The 25013-nt window shown below is 45.6% G+C and overlaps 2 protein-coding genes across 2 annotated transcripts in view; both read right to left on the bottom strand.

Moving 5' to 3' along the window:
* The window catches only part of lhcgr (luteinizing hormone/choriogonadotropin receptor), a gene marked incomplete at both ends in the record, with an annotated part of 28972 nt that extends 27997 nt beyond the window's left edge, over positions 1-975 (bottom strand). The window contains one exon of the mRNA XM_084141414.1: positions 800-975. Within this exon, the coding sequence (XP_083997540.1) occupies positions 800-975 (176 nt within the window). The remainder of the gene's footprint in view (positions 1-799) is intronic.
* Positions 976-14116: 13141 nt separating this feature from the next.
* Positions 14117-19501, bottom strand: LOC311100890 (uncharacterized protein; the record flags this gene model as incomplete). Its single annotated transcript, XM_084141881.1, has 9 exons — positions 14117-14821; positions 15046-15144; positions 15290-15388; positions 15488-15586; positions 15782-15880; positions 17176-17283; positions 17457-17579; positions 17687-17869; positions 19451-19501. 9 exons carry the CDS (start codon positions 19499-19501, stop codon positions 14729-14731), a joined length of 954 nt encoding a protein of 317 aa, XP_083998007.1. The 3' UTR covers positions 14117-14728.
* Between the last annotated feature and the right edge of the window lie 5512 nt (positions 19502-25013).

Genomic DNA, 25013 nt, shown 5'->3' with positions numbered 1-25013 from the left:
TGGAAACTTGACTGCAGGAGATGGCCTCTATACTCTGCCAAGAGAGATTTGCTTTGAACTAATTTACAACATGCAGCTTTGGACTTCTCTCCATAGATGGCACCTCGAATTATCACCTGGCCCTGCTCCACACACACACACACACACACACACACACACACACACACACAGGCTAGTATGTTTCAAATATAAAATAATAGTGTAGAATACAATAGGAAACCTGAATTTAGCCATATCCAAATCAATTAATTCCAAATTCACAAGTTGGCCATAATAGTGTTTTAGAGCCTAGGGATTTGAGGATGAAACAGCATAAACAGAACGTATCTCAGTCAGCCTCTAAGGACTGGAGAAAGGATCCAGAGCATTACATCAAATTCAGTAGCTTGAACTTGTTGGGTATAATCAAACCAAAATGATGTTGCTGGGAATTTTCAATGCATAGAAAGCAAGTTTTCGTAGACTTACAAGGCTTTGGAACATAATGTGCCCCTCACAACCTACCCAATGGAAACGTTATTGGTAAACGTTATTACATAGGCTTATGTAATTGATCAATTATCCGCTACATCTTCTGAAAGTAACACCAATAGTAGTCTATCAAGGCAAGTAATAACAGAAGTGAACACTTGTGAACACCACCATACATGCCTAATCTTTTAAACGATTTTAACATTGTATTTGCATGCATGCGCTCTGGTTCCAATTGATTTGACCCGTGCGTAAATGCGCACCAATATTATGTAAACTATCCATCCACAAAATATTCATCAGCTTAGATGTAATATTAACCACTTACAGTCTTGGACCCCTTTCGCTCATTGGAACGGACTTCTCCGTGATGTTGTTACATGTAATGGTGTTGAAGGAACACCGGCAGATCCCCGGACACACAAAGCTGGAAGTGCACCGGCAGCCAAAGCCAAAGAAGAGCAAAACAGACGGGAAGAGCAGGAACAACAGCGATATCCACATCGTTGAATTATCCTACTTTTCAAATTGAAGCAATAAGATTGCGGGGAATCCCAAGGACAACATAGGAGCAGCAAAGATGATGATGACAACCATTTACGTCCTTCTGTTGGAACAGACTCGGTGGATTGATGCAGCGTAAGTTTGAATGGAGGAAGAAACAGACATTGCTCTATCCACCAAAGGGATAGCCTGTGCAATAAATTCCAAATACTGGCACGAGCGCATTGTGCAGAAGCGAGCGCACCAGGTGCTCTCCAGTCCCGCCTACCCCTTAATCTCCCTGCGTCACGTGCCAACTGTCAGTATTATAACGATCGCAAGGGTCCAGGGATGTCATGGTTCTTTCTGGCCTTTCTGGCATTAACCTACAGTGTCTACTCATAGTCTACCTCTCAAACATGACTTCATTACTTGACTATGTATCTATTCTGAGACAAGATACAGTATAACTTAAATCAAAGTATTAAATATCAACATATTAAACTTTTATAAAATATCACATTTCTGAATGTTTTTATATGGATGTCACAAGCCTTTAGATCAAGCCCTGTCTAAGCCTAGTGGAAATGCACCATAATAGAATGGTTTCCAACAGCTTGTTTTGCATTATTGCACAAGAGACAAGAGATAGGACTAATTCAAGATAACAATATCTTCTAGCCTATGTGTCAGTTTGCAATTTGTGTTTGGCAGAACAGAAGGCCAGAGAGACCTTGAAAGAGGATCAAATGGGGAATGAAATGGAGTGGAATCTTGGAAATTCATGGTTTTTATTGATGTTCTTTTAAGTTCCACCCACCCCACCCCTCCTATTGCCATATAACCTGTATCAAAGGATGGAACCTTTTTGGGTACCATATATTGTCATTGTTTGCACTAATTGCATTGTTTGTCTACATAACCTGGTTTAAGCATTCATGACATTACCCTGAAGAAGGCACAGTGATGGCGAAACGTTGGTGTTTTACACAATAAATTACTGGGTGTGTACAGTGCATTCGGAAAGTATTGAAACCCCTTCCCTTTTCCCACATTTTGTTACGTTACAGCTGTCACGGTTTCGGCCGAGACTGCTCCTCCTCCTGGTTCGGGCAGGCTTCGGCGGTCGTCGTCCCCGGAGTACTAGCTGCCACCGATCTATGTTTCATGTTCATTTGGTTTTGTCTGGATGTTGTACACCTGTGTCTTGTTAGTCCTCGTTAGTGTCCTATTTAGTTCTCGTTGTGTGTGCTTGTCGTTGTGTGTGATTGCGCTTCTGTTTCGTGTTTGGAGCTACATTTTCCCTCCAGTGTTTTGGAGAGGGTTGTTTTGCACATGTTTGTGCGTCATTTGTTTTGTCGCCTGTGTGCGTCTTGTATTTTGCCTTCGGGCTTATGGTGCTTTTGTTGTATATATAATATATATATATTGCACTAAAACGTTTGGACTGAGCCTCTGCGTCCTGCGCATGATTCCTACACCACACCCACCTTCAGCACGCCTTGACAGAATCACACACCTTATAATGGAATCAGCAGGATCGGCAGTGACGCCTGTGTCGCTCGAGGAGCATCTCCGTGGGCAAGAGGACCAGATCCGACAACTGGAGACCGCTCTACAGGAGGTAATCAACATCATGCACCGATGGGAGGCCAGCAGGGTACCCATACCTCCACCTACCCTGTCCATCCCATCGGTCGGTCCACCAGTCCCAGGTTCGGAACCCAGGGGGATTCGGCTCTCGCTCCCGAGGGCGTATGACGGAACAGCTGCCGGGTGTCAGGGGTTCCTCCTGCAGGTGGAGCTCTACCTGGCCACTGTACACCCGGTGCCCTCGGGATACGAGAGCGTTTCCGCCCTCATCTCCTGTCTCACGGGCAAGGCGTTGGAGTGGGCTAACGCCGAGTGGAGGAGGATGGACACCAACACCATCACCTACACCGAGTTCTCCCGCTGCTTCAAGGCCGTGTTCGACCATCCACCTGAGGGCAAAGCGGCGGGGGAGCGGCTAGTCCATTTGAGACAGGGGAGGAGGAGCGCTCAGGTGTTCGCTCTAGAGTACCGGACTCTAGCGGCGGATGCAGGGTGGAATGAACGGGCTCTCATCGACCATTTTCGATGTAGCCTACGAGAGGACATTCAACGTGAGTTGGCCTGCAGGGATACCCATCTTACCTTCGACCAGTTGGTCGATATGTCCATCCGTCTGGACACCCTGCTGGCCACCCGTGGACGTCCCGAGGGGAGTCCGTCCATTCCGCCCTCCGGCACCTCCGAGCCGAGCCCTATGGAGCTCGGGGGTGCCGGCGCTAGAGAACGGAGTAGGAAGAGCCCGAGGGGGCCTGTCTCCTGCACCAAGTGCGGTCGTGGAGGGCACACTACGGCCAGGTGCTGGGGAGGGTTCTCCGGGAGTAACGGCAACAGGCCACGCACTGGGGGGGCCTCCCAGGTGAGTAGACGTCCCACTTACCCAGAGCTTTCTGTTGCACACTTTTGTATACCTGTTTGTTTTCCACAGGTTGCACCTCATTCCCAGCATAAGGCGCTAGTAGATTCAGGCGCAGCTGGGAATTTTGTTGATCGTAAGTTTTGTTTTGAGTTAGGGATCCCTCTCCTACCTGTTGACAAACCTTTTCCCGTTCATGCCTTAGACAGCCGCCCGTTGGGGTCGGGGTTGATCAGGGAGATCACAGCGCCACTTCGGATGTGTGCGCAGGGGGGTCATGAGGAGACTATACAGTTGTATCTGATCGACTCTCCTGCGTACCCAGTGGTGCTGGGGATTCCCTGGTTAAGCACCCATAACCCTGCTATTTCGTGGCAACAGAGGGCTCTCGATGGGTGGTCTGCTCAGTGCGAGGGGCGATGTCTGGGTGTTTCCGTGGGGGCGACTTCGGTGGAAAGTCCAAACCAAGTGCCCGCACTGCACATTCCGCCTGAATATGGGGATTTAGCACTCGTGTTTAGCAAGACTAGGGCGACGCAGTTACCTCCTCATAGACAGGGGGATTGTGCGATTGATCTCCAGGCAGGAGCAGCGCTCCCACGGAGCCATGTGTATCCTTTGTCTCAAGAGGAGAGAAAAGCTATGGAGACTTATATAGCCGAATCTTTGAGACAAGGATACATTCGGCCCTCCACTTCTCCCGCCTCCTCGAGCTTCTTTTTTGTGAAAAAGAAAGATGGAGGGTTGCGCCCGTGCATTGATTACCGTGGTCTCAATCAGATTACTGTGAAATACAGTTATCCACTCCCTCTGATTGCGACCATGACGGAGTCATTGCATGGAGCGCGGTTTTTCACAAAACTGGATCTCAGGAGCGCGTATAACTTGGTGCGCATTAGGGAGGGTGACGAATGGAAGACAGCATTTAGTACCACGTCAGGTCATTTCGAATATCTCGTCATGCCATATGGGTTGATGAATGCTCCTTCAGTCTTCCAATCCTTCGTAGATAACATTTTCCGGGATATGCAGGGACAAGGGGTGGTCGTGTACATTGATGACATTCTGGTGTACTCGTCTACCCGAGCCGAGCATATAACCCTGGTGCGTCGTGTATTGAGGAGGCTGTTGGAGCACGACCTATATGTCAAGGCAGAGAAATGTCTGTTTTTCCAGGAGTCGGTCTCCTTTTTGGGTTATCGGTTGTCCGTGTCAGGGGTGAGAATGGAGGTGGATCGTGTGTCCGCTGTGCGTAATTGGCAAACCCCAACTACTGTAAAAGAGGTGCAGCAGTTTTTGGGCTTTGCGAATTACTACCGGAGGTTTATCCGGGGTTTTGGACAGGTGGCAGCTCCCATCACGTCCCTTCTGAAGGGGGGTCCGGTGCGCCTGCAGTGGTCAGCCGATGCGGACAGGGCCTTTAGGAGACTGAAGGACCTGTTTACGTCGGCTCCGGTGCTAGCGCATCCAGATCCCGCATTACCCTTTCAGGTCGAGGTAGACGCGTCTGAGGCTGGTATAGGAGCCGTTCTCTCTCAACGGTCCGGCACGCCACCTAAACTCCGCCCCTGTGCTTTTTACTCTAAGAAGCTCAGCCCGGCGGAGCGTAACTATGACGTTGGGGACAGGGAGCTGTTAGCTGTAGTTCAAGCCCTTAAGGTGTGGAGGCATTGGCTTGAGGGGGCTCAACACCCTTTCCTCATTTTGACTGACCATCGGAACCTGGAGTACATCCGGGCAGCGAGGAGACTGAACCCTCGCCAGGCTCGATGGAGTATGTTTCTCACCAGGTTCGTATTTAAAATCACGTACATCCCTGGGTCCCAGAATGGTAGGGCAGATGCGCTGTCCCGGCGGTATGACACGGAGAAGAGGTCCGTTGAGCCCACTCCCATACTACCGGAGTCTTGCCTTGTGGCACCGGTGGTGTGGGAGGTCGATGCCGAAATCGAGCGAGCGTTGCGTACCGACCCCAGCCCTCCACAGTGTCCTGAGGGTCGGAAGTACGTTCCGCGCGAGATTCGGGATCGACTCATTTACTGGGCTCACACGTCACCCTCCTCTGGACATCCGGGTATCGGCCGGACGGTGCATTGCCTTAGCACTAAATACTGGTGGCCCACCTTGGCTAGGGATGTGAGGGTTTATGTATCCTCCTGCTCGGTGTGTGCCCAGTGTAAGGCGCCCCGACATCTGCCCAGGGGTAAGTTACAACCCCTGCCAGTTCCACAACGACCATGGTCCCACCTCTCGGTGGATTTTGTGACAGACCTTCCCCTCTCTCAGGGGAATACCACCATCCTGGTCGTTGTGGACCGGTTCTCTAAGGCCTGTCGTCTTCTCCCTATGTCGGGTCTTCCTACTGCCCTACAGACCGCTGAGGCCCTCTTTACCCATGTCTTCCGGCATTACGGGGTACCCGAGGATATAGTGTCTGATCGAGGTCCCCAGTTTACCTCTCGTGTTTGGAGAGCGTTCATGGAGCGTTTGGGGGTCTCGGTTAGCCTTACCTCAGGGTACCACCCGGAGAGTAACGGGCAGGTAGAACGTGTCAACCAGGATGTGGGTAGGTTTCTGAGGTCGTATTGCCAGGACCGGCCGGAGGAGTGGGCACGGTACATTCCCTGGGCCGAGATGGCCCAGAACTCTCTCCGCCACTCCTCTACTAACCTAACCCCCTTCCAATGTGTGTTAGGTTACCAGCCGGTTCTGGCACCTTGGCAGCAGAGCCAGATCGAGGCCCCTGCGGTGGATGATTGGATGAGGCGCTTGGAAGAGACGTGGAACGCTGCCCACGTCCACCTGCAGCGGGCCGTCCTTCGTCACAAGGCGAGCGCCGATCTCCACCGCAGTGAGGGGCCGGTGTACGCACCCGGAGATCGAGTCTGGCTCTCTACCAGAAACCTACCCCTCCGCCTGCCCTGCCGGAAGCTGGGTCGGTGGTTTGTGGGGCCCTTTAAAGTCCTGAGAAGATTGAACGAGGTGTGTTATAGATTACATCTACCTGTTGAGTATAAGAATATTAACCCCTCGTTCCATGTGTCTCTTCTCAGGCCGGTGGTAGCTGGTCCACTCCAGGACAATGAGATAGGGGAGACTCCTCCGCCCCCACTGGACATCGAGGGGGCTCCGGCGTACACCGTTCGGTCCATCTTGGACTCTAGACGCCGGATGGGGGGTCTCCAGTATCTCGTGGAGTGGGAGGGGTACGGCCCGGAGGAGCGGTGCTGGGTGCCGCGGAAGGACATCCTAGACCCATCTCTCCTGTCGGAGTTCCACCGGGACCATCCCGCGCGCCCTGCTCCGCGTCCTCCTGGTCGTCCCCGAGGCCGGGGTCGGCGCACGGCCGGAGCCGCGCGTCAAGGGGGGGGGTACTGTCACGGTTTCGGCCGAGACTGCTCCTCCTCCTGGTTCGGGCAGGCTTCGGCGGTCGTCGTCCCCGGAGTACTAGCTGCCACCGATCTATGTTTCATGTTCGTTTGGTTTTGTCTGGATGTTGTACACCTGTGACTTGTTAGTCCTCGTTAGTGTCCTATTTAGTTCTCGTTGTGTGTGCTTGTCGTTGTGTGTGATTGCGCTTCTGTTTCGTGTTTGGAGCTACATTTTCCCTCCAGTGTTTTTGAGAGGGTTGTTTTGCACATGTTTGTGCGTCATTTGTTTTGTCGCCTGTGTGCGTCTTGTATTTTGCCTTCGGGCTTATGGTGCTTTTGTTGTATATATAATATATATATATTGCACTAAAACGTTTGGACTGAGCCTCTGCGTCCTGCGCATGATTCCTACACCACACCCACCTTCAGCACGCCTTGACAACAGCCTTATTCTAAAATGTATTAGATTAACATTTTCCCTCATCAATCTACACACAATACCCCATAATGAAAAAGCGAAAACAGGTTTTTAGACTTTTTTTGCAAATACATCTTTAAAAAATAAAAAAATACCTTATTTACATAAGTATTCAGACCCTTTGCTATGAGACTCAAATTGAGCTCAGGTGCATCCTGTTTCCATTGTCATCCTAGAGATGTTTCTACAACTTGATTGGAGTCCATCTGTGGTAAAATCAATTGATTGGACATGATTTGGAAAAGCACACACCTGCGTATATAAGGTACCACAGTTGACAGAGCATGTCAGAGCAAAAACCAAGCCAAGAGGTTGAAGGCATTGTCCGTAGAGCTCAGAGACAGGATTGTGTCGAGTAACAGATTTGGGTAAGGGTACCAAAACATTTCTGCAGCATTGAAGGTCCCCAAGAACACAGTGATCTCCATCATTCTTAAATGGAAGACATTTGGAACCACCAAGACTCTTCCTAGAGCTGGTTGCCTGGCCAAGCTGAGCAATCGGGGAGACGGACCAAGAACCCAATGGTCACTGACAGAGCTCCAGAGTTCCTCTGTGGAGATGGGACAACCTTCCAGAAGAACAACCATCTCTGCAGCACTCCACCAATCAGGCCTTTATGGTAGAGTGGCCAGACGGAAGCCACTCCTCAGTAAAAGGCACATGACAGCCCGCTTGGAGTTTGCAAAAAGGTACCTAAAGGACTATCAGACCATGAGAAACAAGATTCTCTGGCCTGATGAAACCAAGATTGAACTCTTTGGCCTGAATGCCAAGTGTCATTTCTGGAGGAAACCTGGCACCATCCCTACGGTGAAGCATGGTGGTGGCAGCATCATGCTGTGGGGATGTTTTTCAGCGGCAGGGACTGGAGACTAGTCAGGATTTAGGGAAAGATTAATGGAGCAAAGTACAGAGAGATCCTTGATGAAAACCTGCTCCAGAGTGCTCAGGACCTCAGACTGGGGTGAAGGTTCACCTTCCAACAGGACAACGACCCTAAGCACACAGCAAAGACAACGCAGGAGTGGCTTCGGGACAAGTCTCTGAATGTCCTTGATCGAACATCTCTGGAGAGACCTGAAAATAGCTGTGCAGCGATGCTCCCCATCCAACCTGACAGAGCTTGAGAGGATCTGCAGAGAAGAATGGGAGAAACTCCCCAAATAGAGGTGTGCCAAGCTTGTAGCGTCATACCCAATAAGAATCAAGGATGTAATCGCTTCCAAAGGTGCTTCAAGAAAGTATTGAGTAAAGGGTCTGAATACTTATGTAAATGTTTTTTGTTTTTTGTGGCAAATATTTCTAAAAACCTGTTTTTGCTTTGTCATTATGGGGTATTGTGTGTAGATTGATGGGGGGAAAAACAATTAATCCATTTTAGAATAAGGCTGTAACGTAACAAAATGTGAGAAAGTCCAGTGGTCTGAATGTTTTCAGAATTCACTGGATATAGAGTGTGCAACTCTCTTTATTTATTTATATAGTTTACAGTTTATCCCCCGTTAGTCATGACCTCTACACTAAATAATGTTCTCTGGGTGTCTGCCAGCTCATGCTTTTTATTGGGTTCCATATAGAACACTTTTTTCTAAGAGTGTGGATGGACACTACATTTCCCATTCCTCAGTCAGGAGAGATTAACTTCAATTTATATTGTAACATTCCAGGAACCTTAAAGTATGTTTTGTACATACAACCTTGCCTTGGACCAGACGCCAGATAAGATACAGTTTCAGGAGGCACCTTCATTTGGGTCCCAATGTCAGGGGCCATAAAATTAGCAAGCGTCTCACAGGCCCCTCTGTCCATGTAATCATATTGCTTGTGATCCAAGGAAAAACATATCCTAGATCCACACAGAGATGCTTTGGCTGCGTTTACACAGGCAGCCCAATTCTGATCTTTTTTCCACTAATGGTCTTTTGACCAATCACGTTAGATCTTTTCACATCAGATCTTTTTCAGAGCTGATCTAATTGGTCAAAAGACCAATAGTGAAAAAAAGATAATAATTGGGCTGCCTGTATAAACGCAGCCTTTGTGAATATGGGCCCAGGACATTTAAATGAGTTGATCGATTGATTGATTTTATTTAAGTGTAAAACAATTTGTACAGTTTAAAAACAGTATCTAAAAGTACAAGAAACCCAGAGGATGAAACATGAACTGTAAAAATACTTATTTCCAATGTGGTGGTAGGTGTACGACAACAACTGGACATAGCACACAGGAAAATACATGGTGTTATGCCCTGTTTTTTCCCTTTACACCGAGTACCAGCCAGTCTTCATGTCCATGCCAGCAGAAAGTCTAAGGCTGCATCCCAAATGGCACCCTATTCCCTGCATAGTGCACTACTGTTGAAACATAGTGGACTACTCCTCACCAGTGTTGGGGAGTAGTTCCACTACTTGTAATTCAACTAGTAATTTAACTACGTTTTGCAGTAGCTTGGTGGTAGTTAAATTAAATTAAAATCGTTCTAGTGTTTTCAGTAGTTTTTTGGCTTGTAGCGGTGTAGCTAACTTGTAGAACGACCCACTAGTCCTACATTTTTTGCAAAAAAACAAACAAACAACAATTTTCACAAAAAAACAACCCCCTATTGATCTCTCTCTGACCACTGGGCAATTAAAGAAAAATTCCACCCAAAAACTATCTTTTGATATTTGTTTCATTAGTCCTTTGTTGACATAGTCCCACAATGTTTTGCTTGTCAGCACTCAAGTTTTCAAGATATGTAACTTTCAAAATACAGAAATCGTCCCCATTGGATGCATTTTTCATCATACAGTGGGGAAAAAAAGTATTTAGTCAGCCACCAATTGTGCAAGTTCTCCCACTTAAAAAGATGAGAGAGGCCTGTAATTTTCATCATAGGTACATGTCAACTATGGAAGACAAATTGAGAAAAATAAATCCAGAAAATCACATTGTAGGATTTTTAATGAATTTATTTGCAAATTATGGTGGAAAATAAGTATTTGGTCACCTACAAACAAGCAAGATTTCTGGCTCTCACAGACCTGTAACTTCTTCTTTAAGAGGCTCCTCTGTCCTCCACTCGTTACCTGTATTAATGGCACCTGTTTGAACTTGTTATCAGTATAAAAGACACCTGTCCACAACCTCAAACAGTCACACTCCAAACTCCACTATGGCCAAGACCAAAGAGCTGTCAAAGGACACCAGAAACAAAATTGTACACCTGCACCAGGCTGGGAAGACTGAATCTGCAATAGGTAAGCAGCTTGGTTTGAAGAAATCAACTGTGGGAGCAATAATTAGGAAATGGAAGACATACAAGACCACTGATAATCTCCCTCGATCTGGGGCTCCACGCAAGATCTCACCCCGTGGGGTCAAAATGATCACAAGAACGGTGAGCAAAAATCCCAGAACCACACGGGGGGACCTAGTGAATGACCTGCAGAGAGCTGGGACCAAAGTAACGAAGCCTACCGTCAGTAACACACTACGCCGCCAGGGACTCAAATCCTGCAGTGCCAGACGTGTCCCCCTGCTTAAGCCAGTACATGTCCAGGCCCGTCTGAAGTTTGCTAGAGTGCATTTGGATGATCCAGAAGAGGATTGGGAGAATGTCATATGGTCATATGAAACCAAAATAGAACTTTTTGGTAAAAACTCAACTTGTCGTGTTTGGAGGACAAAGAATGCTGAGTTGCATCCAAAGAACACCATACCTACTGTGAAGCATGGGGGTGGAAACATCATGCTTTGGGGCTGTTTTTCTGCAAAGGGACCAGGACGACTGATCCATGTAAAGGAAAGAATGAATGGGGCCATGTATCGTGAGATTTTGAGTGAAAACCTCCTTCCATCAGCAAGGGCATTGAAGATGAAACGTGGCTGGGTCTTTCAGCATGACAATGATCCCAAACACACCACCCGGGCAAAGAAGGAGTGGCTTCGTAAGAAGCATTTCAAGGTCCTGGAGTGGCCTAGCCAGTCTCCAGATCTCAACCCCATAGAAAATCTTTGGAGGGAGTTGAAAGTCTGTGTTGCCCAGCGACAGCCCCAAAACATCACTGCTCTAGAGGAGATCTGCATGGAGGAATGGGCCAAAATACCAGCAACAGTTTGTGAAAACCTTGTGAAGACTTACAGAAAACGTTTGACCTGTGTCATTGCCAACAAAGGGTATATAACAAAGTATTGAGAAACTTTTGTTATTGACCAAATACTTATTTTCCACCATAATTTGCAAATAAACTCATTAAAAATCCTACAATGTGATTTTCTGGATTTTATTTTCTCATTTTGTCTGTCATAGTTGACGTGTACCTATGATGAAAATTACAGGCCTCTCTCATCTTTTTAAGTGGGAGAACTTGCACAATTGGTGGCTGACTAAATACTTTTTTTCCCCACTGTATGATGCTGCGTTTTGCCTCATTTGGGGATGATTTCTGTATTTTGAAAGTTACATACAGTATCTTGAAAACTAGAGCATGACAAGCAAAACATTTTGGGACTATGTCTTCCTTTAAGACCACACTCACTTTTTGGCTGTCACACAGATCTCACTGCACTGTTAACATCTTGGTCATGTTTCTCAACTTTGTATTACATGACATTTCAGATTTAGATATGACCATTTTTCACAAGGTAATTTTGATGTAGTGAACTACTTTGTCATAGTACCTTTAGTTAAACAAACAAAATGTATCTTAAGGGTAGCTTTACTGTAGCTCAACTGCTTCCAGTGTGAATTATTTGTATAGCTTGGTAAGCTATATTTTCATCGTAGCTTCCCCAACACTGTGCACTATATAGAGAATAGGGTGGCATTTGGGACACAGATTCATCATTAGCATCTAAATCAGACTCCGTATGAACCAGCAACCATTATAATCAGGCTTCAGACATGGGGAGAGGAGGGGTGGGGTGGGTCTAATAAAAAATAAAGGCAGCAGAAAAAAATACAAGCATTTCTAAATTCCACCCAGGCAATTGAATTTCCCTTTTGATCAGCTTCCAAGGTCCCTCTGACCTTCTGTTCTCGTTACATTTCTATGTGCATACTAATGGAAATAAACAGGACATATTGTTCTTATCTTGAATTACTGTGTATCTGTCTCGTGCAATATTGTAACATAAGCTAATAATGGACAGACCGTCCATGATATCAAAATGATCATTTTCACCACATTCTGAGGATATACAGTGTTTGTTTACAATTACATTGTTTACAAACAAATGAGTAAAACAAGTTTATATGTTGGGTTTTGGTGGAGTAGTACGGCCATTGAACTAAACTCACTTATAAGTTATGTTCTTCAAGAATCAATGGGTGTATATAATTCATTTAAAAGTCAAAAAATGTATGTCACAATTGCAGATTGACTATTTAATAGTGCTAATTGTATAATCCCAAATAAAAATAGTCTCTGACAGTCCCAAGCAAACAATCCATCATGTCTGTGTTTGCACTGATCTCTGCTGGTTGAGAGGTGGTGTTGCAGCAGAGACTAATCTGTTTATCCTTGTCTTCATTGCTGGAGAGGAGTTTGGTTAGCTGGACCTCCAGCTAAAAGTACATTTACGTTGTAATTCTTCTGACAGCTAACTTTCTAGCTCCGCCCACAATTTCCGGACTTTATAGCGTTCCCAGAAAGCATGGATTATTTAGTTATTATTAGTTTTACGCTTCAGACATGACTGCCATTGTGCTGTAGAATTTGTGAATGAAAACTTGTATAATACATTCTATACAGTAGTTTATACTGGATTAAGCGTACATTTTTGTTAACTGTAATCTTGTTAGTTATGTTCCAACATTCCCTCCATCTTGTACCAGTATCAGTTATTTTTAAGTCTTGGTTCCAATAGTTTTTTCTTAGAGAATGTCAGTTGGATATACTCTCAGCAAGGTTTAGTATATCTTCCCTATCATAGTAACATCATTTTCTGACTCAAATAAGATTCCCTTAAGGTTGCTCTGATGTCCAAAATATTTCTAATCAACATTGTGATATTTTAACTTTTAAATTGCATATATTTGAAACTATCTACATTCGTGAGTCCAAAATGTATTTCCTGTTACCAAGTCATTTATGGTTTCTTATGCCTTTAGTTTTCCATGTGGACCAATTTATCAGTGAATTCTGAAAAGCTAACCAAGGATTGTTCCACAAGGTTGTGTTTTTAGGGAGTAATATTGGTTCTTGTAGAGTACGTTTCATTTCCTTCCATATTGTTATAGTGTTCTTAACTATGAAGTTGTTAATGTTCCTAGCTTTATCATTTGAAAAGGAGGTACTGAGCTGGGCTGACAGGGCTTCCACCAGGGTGTCTCGCTCCTTCCTCCATTTCAGTAGGTCCTGCTCCTTCTCTCTGAGCTGGGCCGGCAGGGCTTCCTACAGGGTCACACACAGAGGGGTTTCTTTAGACTCTGTAGATGGTATAGCAGCTCTATTCTAAGGGTCATTTCTACAGGAAGTTATTTTACCAATTGGGTTTGCTGTTTGATGTGTCGCTCGTGGTCGTCTGCAAACTTTCTCATCTCCTGGTTCCTCTTGTACTCTGCCTTGGATATTATCCATATGCCCACATTCCTATGATTTACTTTGATCTCTGCCTCAACACAGATATTTCTTTTTCTGGTTTTAAAGTCACAATCCTGAATTTGTCAGCCAAACAGCAGCCCCTTCAGTTGATTTGCTATAAAGCTGAGGGATGGGGCTGGAGAAAGCCAAGGTAAACCGATCCAATCTTAAATTCAGAGGAATTTTGAATGCAAGAACCACCCAGTTTAATATTTTGAAGCTATAGGCTACACTGTTTGTTCACAGAGACTCATATAACCAAAACATTTACAATGGATCACAAAAAAAGTATTTTTAAATATCAGATTGGTTTATTGACTTAAACAAACAATAACTAACAAGCATAATGTACAGATTAACTTTACAATAAATACAAAACTCAGTGAGGTCTCTTGACACTTTGCATTCTAGTCTCTTCTAAAAACAAACATCAAAAATATCACTCAAATGATTTCCTGTTTAAAACATTCTCTTAACCAACAACAACTTTCCATTCCGGCTCACTACTATCACTTCTGTCTGTGTGTTTAGACTGAAAGAGGTGAATGTAACCAGAAAACTAGTTTTGGTTAAAAATCTTTTGAGTTACAGTAGTACTGCAACTCTTTGAGCATACAGTTGTACTGTAAGTTTTCCAGTAACATATCACCTAGTAAAATCCCACAGTATCATGCCATTGCATTTGTCTTGCTCATTAACCAACGATCACATAAATCTCCCCAGAATCTCAATAGCCAACTTCAACACAACATCAAAATGCATGGAAGCTACAGCCCTAACATTGGCCAGCAATATTGGCATTCAATAATTCTATCAGTATCAGATATCAATGACAATCTGAATGAATGGATGGATTTCACATTTTCAATAGCCATAGATCTCCACAAGACCTTGAGGAGTCATTGTTCTATTTGACAGAGTTTTCATTGTTGACATTGCACAGGAGGTTTTTAGCACCACTCTGCCATGCCAGAAGATTCTCACTAGGGGACTTGCCTTCCTGCATGGGAAAAAAACACAAACATTCAAATTAACTAAGCATTTGTAAAATAGATCACCTTACTGTATCAAACATCAATATTCAAATGCACTGTAAATGGCGCTATGCTCACACAATAGCCAGTAACAATCATAGCAACCTAACTGGAATATACTGAATTAATATGAAAAGATTAGCCAAAATTGTATGCGGACAGACATGTTGGATGATTATGGAGTACTTACGCTGTTCTTAGTTTTAAGACTGGCTCCATACATCAGCAGCAGCCTGATCATTTTGAATCGGTTTATCCTCACAGCATCGTGCATGGGTGTGTCTCCATCCTGGACAGAAACAAAGTAGTTATTAACAATGCAATACACAACCGTACTATACAATAGTGCATGGAGTACAAATGGTGCGTTTGCGAAGCCTCTCTGTGATTTGTTCCATGCTTGCATTTGTCATATTAGGGTTTGTATGTCTTACTCGGTCTTTAGCATTGACGTCTGCTCCACAGTGGATGAGGTGCTCAGCACATTCATTGTGTCCCGTCCTCACTGCCACATGGAGAGGAGTGCTGCGTAGCTGAGAGAAAACAGAGAGGGGGGACAAGTAAAACCCCATATGTTTCTAATGTTGGGCATCACAAATTGGGTTTAATGGCTCTCTGTCTCAGTGCTGTACCTTGTCTCTGGAGTTGAACTTCCCTCCTTCATTGAGTAGCAGCTCCAGAGTAGTCAGGCTGCCTCCCCTGCAGGCCCAGTGTACTGATGTAGCGTCCAACTGGAGGGAGTGGGCAAAACAAACAGAGTTAGGATGATGACAGTTCCCATCCATTCTGAACCATTTCCCATATACTGTATATAATTAGAGCTCTGATGAGTGAGTGAGTGAATGAGTGAGTGAGAGTGCATGCACGCTTGCGTGACTGCGTGAGTGTCTGAGTTTGTGACAAAGAGAAAGAGGGAGAGAACTTACTCTATCTTTCTTCTCAATGGAAGCCCCAGCCTCCAGCAGTCTCTTCACAATCTCCACATGGCCCTTGGATGAGGCTTTGTGTAGCGCTGTCCTTAGGAACTGTAAAAGAGAGGGAGGGTAGACAGAGTTTAGTGAGATTTGTTTGGCTTCCTGTTACTTGTCCTATGGCATCGTGAGACTAGGGCTATATTGGCCCTCGGCTTCCTGTTACTTGTCCAATGGCATCGTGAGACTAGGGCTATATTGGCCCTCGGCTTCCTGTTACTTGTCAAATGGCATCGTGAGACTAGGGCTATATTGGCCCTCGGCTTCCTGTTACTTGTCCTATGGCATCGTGAGACTAGGGCTATATTGGCCCTCGGCTTCCTGTTACTTGTCCAATGGCATTGTGAGACTAGGGCTATACTGGCCCTCGGCTTCCTGTTACTTGTCCAATGGCATCGTGAGACTAGGGCTATATTGGCCCTCGGCTGCCTGTTACTTGTCCTATGGCATCGTGAGACTAGGGCTATATTGGCCCTCGGCTTCCTGTTACTTGTCCAATGGCATCGTGAGACTAGGGCTATATTGGCCCTCGGCTGCCTGTTAATTGTCCTATGGCATCGTGAGACTAGGGCTATATTGGCCCTCGGCTGCCTGTTACTTGTCCTATGGCATCGTGAGACTAGGGCTATATTGGCCCTCGGCTTCCTGTTACTTGTCCTATGGCATCGTGAGACTAGGGCTATATTGGCCCTCGGCTGCCTGTTACGTGTCCTATGGTATCGTGAGACTAGGGCTATATTGGCCCTCGGGTGCCTGTTACGTGTCCTATGGTATCGTGAGACTAGGGCTATATTGGCCCTCGGCTTCCTGTTAATTGTCCAATGGCATCGTGAGACTAGGGCTATATTGGCCCTCGGCTTCCTGTTACTTGTCAAATGGCATCGTGAGACTAGGGCTATATTGGCCCTCGGCTTCCTGTTACTTGTCCTATGGCATCGTGAGACTAGGGCTATATTGGCCCTCGGCTGCCTGTTACTTGTCCTATGGCATCGTGAGACTAGGGCTATATTGGCCCTCGGCTGCCTGTTACGTGTCCTATGGTATCGTGAGACTAGGGCTATATTGGCCCTCGGCTTTCTGTTAATTGTCCAATGGCATCGTGAGACTAGGGCTATATTGGCCCTCGGCTTTCTGTTAATTGTCCAATGGCATCGTGAGACTAGGGCTATATTGGCCCTCGGCTGCCTGTTACTTGTCCTATGGTATCGTGAGACTAGGGCTATATTGGCCCTCGGCTTCCTGTTACTCAAGATTTAGTATCTCAATCAATGTAGCTTCTGGCATGTCAAAAGACTGACTTAGATGACTGTCCATGTGTCATGATAAGAGAAACATAATGCGATACTCACATGATCACCGACGTTGGGGTCACCTCCATCTGACAGGTATTTCTCAATTACAGGCAGTTTATTTTCCATAGCTGCTTTCAGGAATGTGTCTTCATCGACTGTGTCGGGCTGTGTGACAACGAAAAGAGACATATTGCATTAGCTTGGCGCCGTTTGACTTGTTTTAATCTGTTGTTGGCCTTTCTGTATTGAATTCTGTCTTCTTGATTATATGGTGAGGAATATTTTGTTTAAAAAGAAGGAGAAAGAGATTGTGTAGAGTGAATAGTGGTGGGACGTACAATGACCTCTGGCTCAGGTTCTTTCTTGTTCTGCACCTTCCTCTCCCTCCTCCTCTTCCTCAGTTTCAGGATGTTGAAAAGGTCGTCCACAGTCTCTAGCTTCAGCCGGCCTGATTTGTCGGTCTGAAAATGAATAAGGTATACAGACGGTTGGGCCACATTTTGGAAGGCAAGTAGAATGTTCAGTGTTTCTAATTGAATACTAAGCATATGAGGTGCTAAAAACTCACATTGAGATTGACAACTGTGATCTCCTCCTGAGTGCTGTTGTCATTCTCCTCTGGGATGAGGTCTTTGTGTGACCTCCGGCCATCCTGTTTCTCCTGGTTGACGGCTACCTCGTACACACTCTCTGAACACGCCCCTGATAGGTGCTCGCCTGCCTCCTTTCCCTCACACCTCTTACCAGTGACCTGGGAGAGAAAACAGATTGGAGATGAGATGACCATCCACCTAAGCAGTACTTTCTATTCCAAGAGAGGAACAAGCAGAATGGAGGACAGGTAGCCATTCACACCAAAGCTTTCCCTTTGTGAGATGTTTCTGTCTTAATCAAGGACCAAAGAAGGAAGTATTGGGTTGCTAATAGAGAAGTGTGTGCTGTCTAATGTCCAACTCATTTACAGACTAATCAAAGCGAACCCTATTTGATGACTGGGCAGGCTACCAACTGCTGGATTATTACATTTACATTTTTGTCATTTAGCAGACGCTCTTATCCAGAGCGACTTACAGTTAGTGAGTGCATACATTTTTAATTTTCATACTGGCCCCCCGTGGGAATCGAACCCGCAAACGCCATGCTCTACCAACTGAGCTACATCCCTGCCGGCCATTCCCTCCCCTACCCTGGACGACGCTGGGCCAATTGTGCGCCGCCCCATGGGTCTCCCGGTCGCGGCCGGCTACGACAGAGCCTGGATTATTTTGGACCAAATGAAAACCATAATTTTTTGTTCATTGTATGTACAGATAGATGTTGGATCTTAATTTGAGCCAGTTTGCTACAGCAGAAAAATAATCCTGCAGCAACAGAAAATGTGAATTATTATGTGGATTATAATTAATGGACATTTTTGTAGGGGTTGATACATTTTTCATGAGGGAAAATCAAGTCTGCCGCCCCACCTTGCGGGCAAAACATTGACAGCAGAGAGAAACCTTTTAGTTTTAAATTACATTTCCTGAAATTCTACACATTTTGCCATAGGGTGTAGAGAAAATGTTGCAGTTTTAAAGCCAGTGTTTATAAGAAATAGCATGTGATTCTACTCATTTTGCCATGGGGCAGATATCATTTCTTTGCAATTTTACTGCTAATTTCCTGCAATTCTACACATTTTGCCATGATTTCTACCATGTTAATGATATCATAGTGAGAGTGACTAAAAAATATATGTGGGGGCCCCCTGGAGGTCAGGGCCTCTGGGTATGTGCCCTGTGTGCCCGATTGCTATTCAGCCATGATTACTACAAGTTTAGATAGCTGGCTAGACTAATTTACCAATCTAAAAATTGTTAGCTGACATGGCTAATTGAGTGGCTGTCAGTGACTGGCATAACAAGATAGAAATTGCTGATGCACAACCAAATTTCGAATTTGCACCTTGTATATTCTACTATTCTAACTCTCATCAGTAAATTGAGAGCCCGACTGAGGCCCTAAGCAAGGCTTATGTCGCTTATGCAACAACATCTAGATAGCCCAAACCCAGAGGAAATAATGGATTAGGCCATGTGCCTAATTGATGCAGAGTGAATCCCGATCACACATGCGAAAAATAACCTACCAGCTCTTCAACGCTATGCAGTCCCATGTCTAGTCTGTCTGTGTGATGAGAAGTATTCCAGTGTCTCAACTCCCAAAGTGGTCAGTGTCAATTCTGTTCTGAGTGAGGCTGAGATCCATCATCTCTTATATAGCCTACGAGTTTGGGATTGGGAACTCTAAAAAAACAGAAGTGAGGTCATGTTTCCCGCTATTCATCCCTTACCATCCCGCGCAGGCCGGGCCAAGGTGTCTCGTCAGTCGTCACGCCTGGCATGCGTCCATGGTATGCGCTGATGTCACCATTGGCGGCTTGTAAAAATATAATTCCTAAACCGCTAGACACCTTCAATCATTTGCACTCTCCTCATAGATAAGGTGACATCACAGAATGCCTGCCTAATGGCTAGTCAGACAGTGCTGACTTACCGGGCGGCCGGTGACAAAACGGCTCAGCTATGCGCTTCCGTTCGTGATACCCACTCGCACTTGCCATAAACAGCTGACTGACACATGCAGCTTGAGTTCGATACGCACAAGGTCATATGGTAAATAGGTACATGATGAGAGGTCCTTACCGCATATATGCTGCTATTTAAAGACAACAACGAAAAGTGCCACAAAAAGATATCATTGAACTTACAATTTGTCATTTGGACAAGGCTACTATATAATATGCCTAATAGATGATTGTATCAGGGGGGATGTTTAACACTTCACATAATTATGTATATAGGCTTACTAGCTAATAATAATAATAATAATAATAATAATAATAATAATAATAATAGGTATAATCAATAACAGTGCAGTCATAAGGTCACTATTTAGCATGAGCCAATATAACAATTTCGCTATTTCAAATTGTGTTATAACTAATAAAGATAAACTATGCAGGCTATATCGCTTAATTAATGCAAAGTGTTACCAAAAAACGAACTTCCATAGTAAGCCTGTCAGTTATGTATTTTTTTGATCACTCATGTCGTTGTACATGTTCATAACTACAGAGTAACTCATTAAAACATTATTGCTGGTAACTATTTTGAATGGTGCCCTTATAAATGTCGGTCTGCTATGACAAGCATGTGTCGCGTGTGCATGGTCAGCAGCTGCCTTTTTCAGAGAACACAGCTTGAACTGTAGGCTAGATCTGACATTCAGACAACCATTTAGTAGGCTACCATCATCACTCAATTCACCTGTCCTTAAAAGGCCACAGAAGAGGCTGGATGTGTGTGTCACAGGTTATGATAACAAACATGATAATGATGATGATGAAAGTGCTGACTCTAGGAAAAGTATTGTATTGTACTGTATTAATTTCCCTCCAAACTATTGGTATGGCCATGACAACCTCTTTTGTTGCATCTCTCTTGTCTTTGTGCCACTATCTACAAGGTACAATGAGTTTCAATGGATGGCCACTGACCAGCAGTAGTTGTTTGGACCATGTCCTTTGTACTTGATAAGACTCTGCTCCAGTAGCCTGCAGGTCTCAGTGTCAAGTCCTAAGGGATATAGGAGTATTATTGAATTAAAAATAGGCTTGTGTGAAATTCCTGTTCTTGAAATATATCTTGTTTAGTCTATAAATAGCAAATGTAAATCCTGCAGCTGTATATAATCAGTTTTTATGAAAAGGTGCAGTTGGACATTGTACTGTCTTTAGCATACTATTGTATCATATTTCTGTGAGCATTGATGCCCTGCTTACTCACTGGGCACATAGTCCTACGCCAGTTCAACATCTAGTTTAGGCAACTATCATGAATTCAAAGTGGTCAACTAGCGTGAATTCAAAATCCAATAATTTAGAGTGGCCATAACTCTTGTCTCTTTACAATGACTCTCTTAACACCATGTGCATGATGGTGTTATCTCTTCAGCGGAGGGCTGGTGCCAACTTATTTTGGTTGCGACACAACAAAATGCATAGAGCTAAATACCGTATATCATCAGTCGCCCCTCCACCATGTTAGAGAAACAGAGGTGCTTCTCTTTACCATGGCCTGATGATAAAGCACTGAATCAGTGAATAGGGAACAGTCCACTCTAAATATGGGCTGTTTTTACAAGTTATGTGTGTTGTATGTGAGGTTGTAAAGGTGTGTGTTTACGACTGAAATCAAATTCATGAGTGAGACATTTTCTGGCACGAGACCCCAAAACCCTTCTGTGGGCTGAAGAGTAGACTGAGCGTGAGGGCATATGATTATTAATAGCCCCAGGAGTCAGAGGTGTCACTAATGAGGGGTGTTTTAGGGGGTGCATATGTGTCGATGCCCCACTAGAGATTTAGGGGTGCATGTGTCGATGCCCTACACTCCTCTCCCATAAACCCACCCACACCCTCATGGTTACACACTCCTCCCCTATAAACCCACCCCCATGGTTACACACTCCTCCCCCATAAACCCACCCCCATGGTTACACACTCCTCCCCCATAAACCCACCCACACCCTCATGGTTACACACTCCTCCACTATAAACCCACCCCCATGGTTACACACTCCTCCCCCATAAACCCACCCCCATGGTTACACACTCCTCCCCCATAAACCCACCCCCACCCTCATGTTTACACACTCCTCCCCTATAAACCCACCCTCATGGTTACACACCCCTCCCCCATAAACCCACCCCCACCCTCATGGTTACACACTCCTCCCCCATAAACCCACCCCCACCCTCATGGTTACACACTCCTCCCCCATAAACCCACCCCCAAGGTTACACACTCCTCCCCTATAAACCCACCCCCATAGTTACACACTCCTCCCCTATAAACCCACCCCCATAGTTACACACTCCTCCCCCATAAACCCACCCACACCCCCATGGTTACACACTCCTCCCCCATAAACCCACCCCCATGGTTACACACTCCTCCCCTATAAACCCACCCCCATGGTTACACACTCCTCCCCCATAAACCCACCCCCATGGTTACACACTCCTCCCCCATAAACCCACCCCCATGGTTACACACTCCTCCCCTATAAACCCACCCCCACGGTTACACATAAACCCACCCCCATGGTTACACACTCCTCCCCTATAAACCCACCCCCATAGTTACACACTCCTCCCCCATAAACCCACCCACACCCCCATGGTTACACACTCCTCCCCCATAAACCCACCCCCATGGTTACACACTCCTCCCCCATAAACCCACCCCCATGGTTACACACTCCTCCCCTATAAACCCACCCCCACCCTCATGGTTACACATAAACCCACCCCCATGGTTACACACTCCTCCCCCATAAACCCACCCCCATGGTTACACATAAACCCACCCCTATGGTTACACACTCCTCCCCCATAAACCCACCCCCATGGTTACACATAAACCCACCCCCATGGTTACACACTCCTCCCCTATAAACCCACCCCCATGGTTACACACTCCTCCCCTATAAACCCACCCCCATGGTTACACACTCCTCCCCCATAAACCCACCCCCATGGTTACACACTCCTCCCCTATAAACCCACCCCCATGGTTACACACTCCTCCCCCATAAACCCACCCCCATGGTTACACACTCCTCCCCCATAAACCCACCCCCATGGTTACACACTCCTCCCCTATAAACCCACCCCCACGGTTACACATAAACCCACCCCCATGGTTACACACCCCTCCCCCATAAACCCACCCCCATGGTTACACACTCCTCCCCCATAAACCCACCCCCACCCCCATGGTTACACATAAACCCACCCCCATGGTTACACACTCCTCCCCCATAAACCCACCCCCACCCCCATGGTTAAACATAAACCCACCCCCATGGTTACACACTCCTCCCCCATAAACCCACCCCCACCCCCATGGTTACACATAAACCCACCCCCATGGTTACACACTCCTCCCCCATAAACCCACTGTTGACCTGCTCTCTTTTTTATCCTCTCACTGTAATTGAAGAAATTGCACACTTCATGCCACACAACGAATAGAGACGGGTTAACCCAAAGGCATGGTCAGAATTTTGGATAAACAATCCAGCCCATGGACAGGTGTAATGGGTGGGGCTGGACAACAGAGACAGAGAGACCCTGTGGTGTGGAATACCGACCTAACACCAGGCACGGGATAAAACCTGATCCACAGACCCAAGGCTAGAGAGGGGACTCGAGGAAGGGTAGTAGTTGGGGGGTAAATCCTAATAGGGGGAGGAGAGTAGTGGGTGTCATTGTGATATGTGAGGCACAGAAATAGACCCTCCAAACCCAGATCTCCTGCAGGATGGGTGTGAAGGATTAGGGACAAGGTTGTTTCCCCCGAGGAGTTCACATGTCCAGTTGTTAGACAGGACATTGATGTGTTGTTAAACATACCGCTCAGTCTAAAGAGCAGCAGGGAGTAGCATATATGTGACAAGTATGTGATCTTTGGACTGTCTACAATGACACAAACCTATAGTATGTCGCTAGGTCTTGAAATAGAAGCCATAACTTTTATTGTTTTCTTCTATTTGTGGAGCAAAGAGATCATTGGGACATCGTTTTCTACAACTGCTTTCAAAATATGAATTCAAATATTTTCAAAGATACAATTTTTTTATTTATTTTTGTTGAACAGAATGGTCCAAGCATTAGTGATAGTTAATATACAGTAGGGTGATTCCACGAAAAGAGTGCCCTTTGTGTACCTTTGATATTTTAAGTAGAAATTGGTGCACCAATATTTAATACTAAATGATATAGACCACATGGTGAATTCAATATTCAGCATTTTGACGTCCCTCTGTCACTTCTAGGTATATTTTAACCCCAAAATGTCTCCAAGTTTCACCATCATTGTAACGCCCTAGTTATTTTGCTGCTTTAACAAAGTCATTTCGGAACATTATATGATTTATTTAATGATTAATTTACATCTGTGTCAGGACCCGATGCGAGAAACAGTCACTAATAATTGTCAGAACCCAGAAGATGAGGCAGACACAGCAGTACTAGAGATGGTGGTTTAATAAAGAACAAAAATCCTCAGGCAAAGAAACTAAATCCACAATGTCCAAAAATAAAGCCAAGAGGCACAAAGAGGAAAACCTCCAAAAAACAAAGAAACTCCACAAAGTGGTAAAAATCCCACCAGAGAAATATCCATATAACACAAGGCTTGGGCTGGGGCTGGGTGCTAACTTACAAACACTGAGCAAGGAACTGAGGAACACACAGGGTTTAAATACTAACAGGGGAATGACCTACAGGTGCAAACAATAATTAGATCAAGAAAAAACAAAAGGTACAAAAAAGGTGCAATGGGGACATCTAGTGACCAAAACCCGAACAGTCATGGCCAAAACCTGACAGAATCCCCCTCCTAGGAACGGCTCCTGACGTTCCTACCAGCCTTCTCAGGGTGGAGGGCCCTGAACTGACGAATGAGGTCAGGGTCCAGTATGTCCTTGGCAGGAACCCAGGAGCGCTCCTCGGGACCGTAGCCTTCCCAGTCCACCAGATACTGCCAGGACCGCTGCACCCGGCGGGAATCCAGTATCCGGTGGACGGTATAAGCCGACTGGCCACCGATGACACGGGGCGGAGGGGGAGGTCTGCCTGCCGGAATAAGGGGAGAAAAAACAACAGGTTTTAATAAAGAAATGTGAAATGTTGGATTGATCTTAAGGGATCTGGGTAAGTGCAGGCGAAAAGTAACGGGATTGACTCTCCTGGCAATCTTAAAGGGACCGATGAACCTCTGGGACAGCTTGCGAGACTCCACCCGTAGCGGTAGGTTCTTAGTTGAGAGCCATACTCTCTGGCCGGG

This window comes from Coregonus lavaretus (assembly GCF_964263955.1).
Source record: "Coregonus lavaretus genome assembly, chromosome: 25".
NCBI lineage: Eukaryota > Metazoa > Chordata > Actinopteri > Salmoniformes > Salmonidae > Coregonus > Coregonus lavaretus.
The sequence above is the reverse complement of the archived record's forward strand: the minus strand, read 5'-3'. Positions and strand labels throughout refer to the sequence as shown.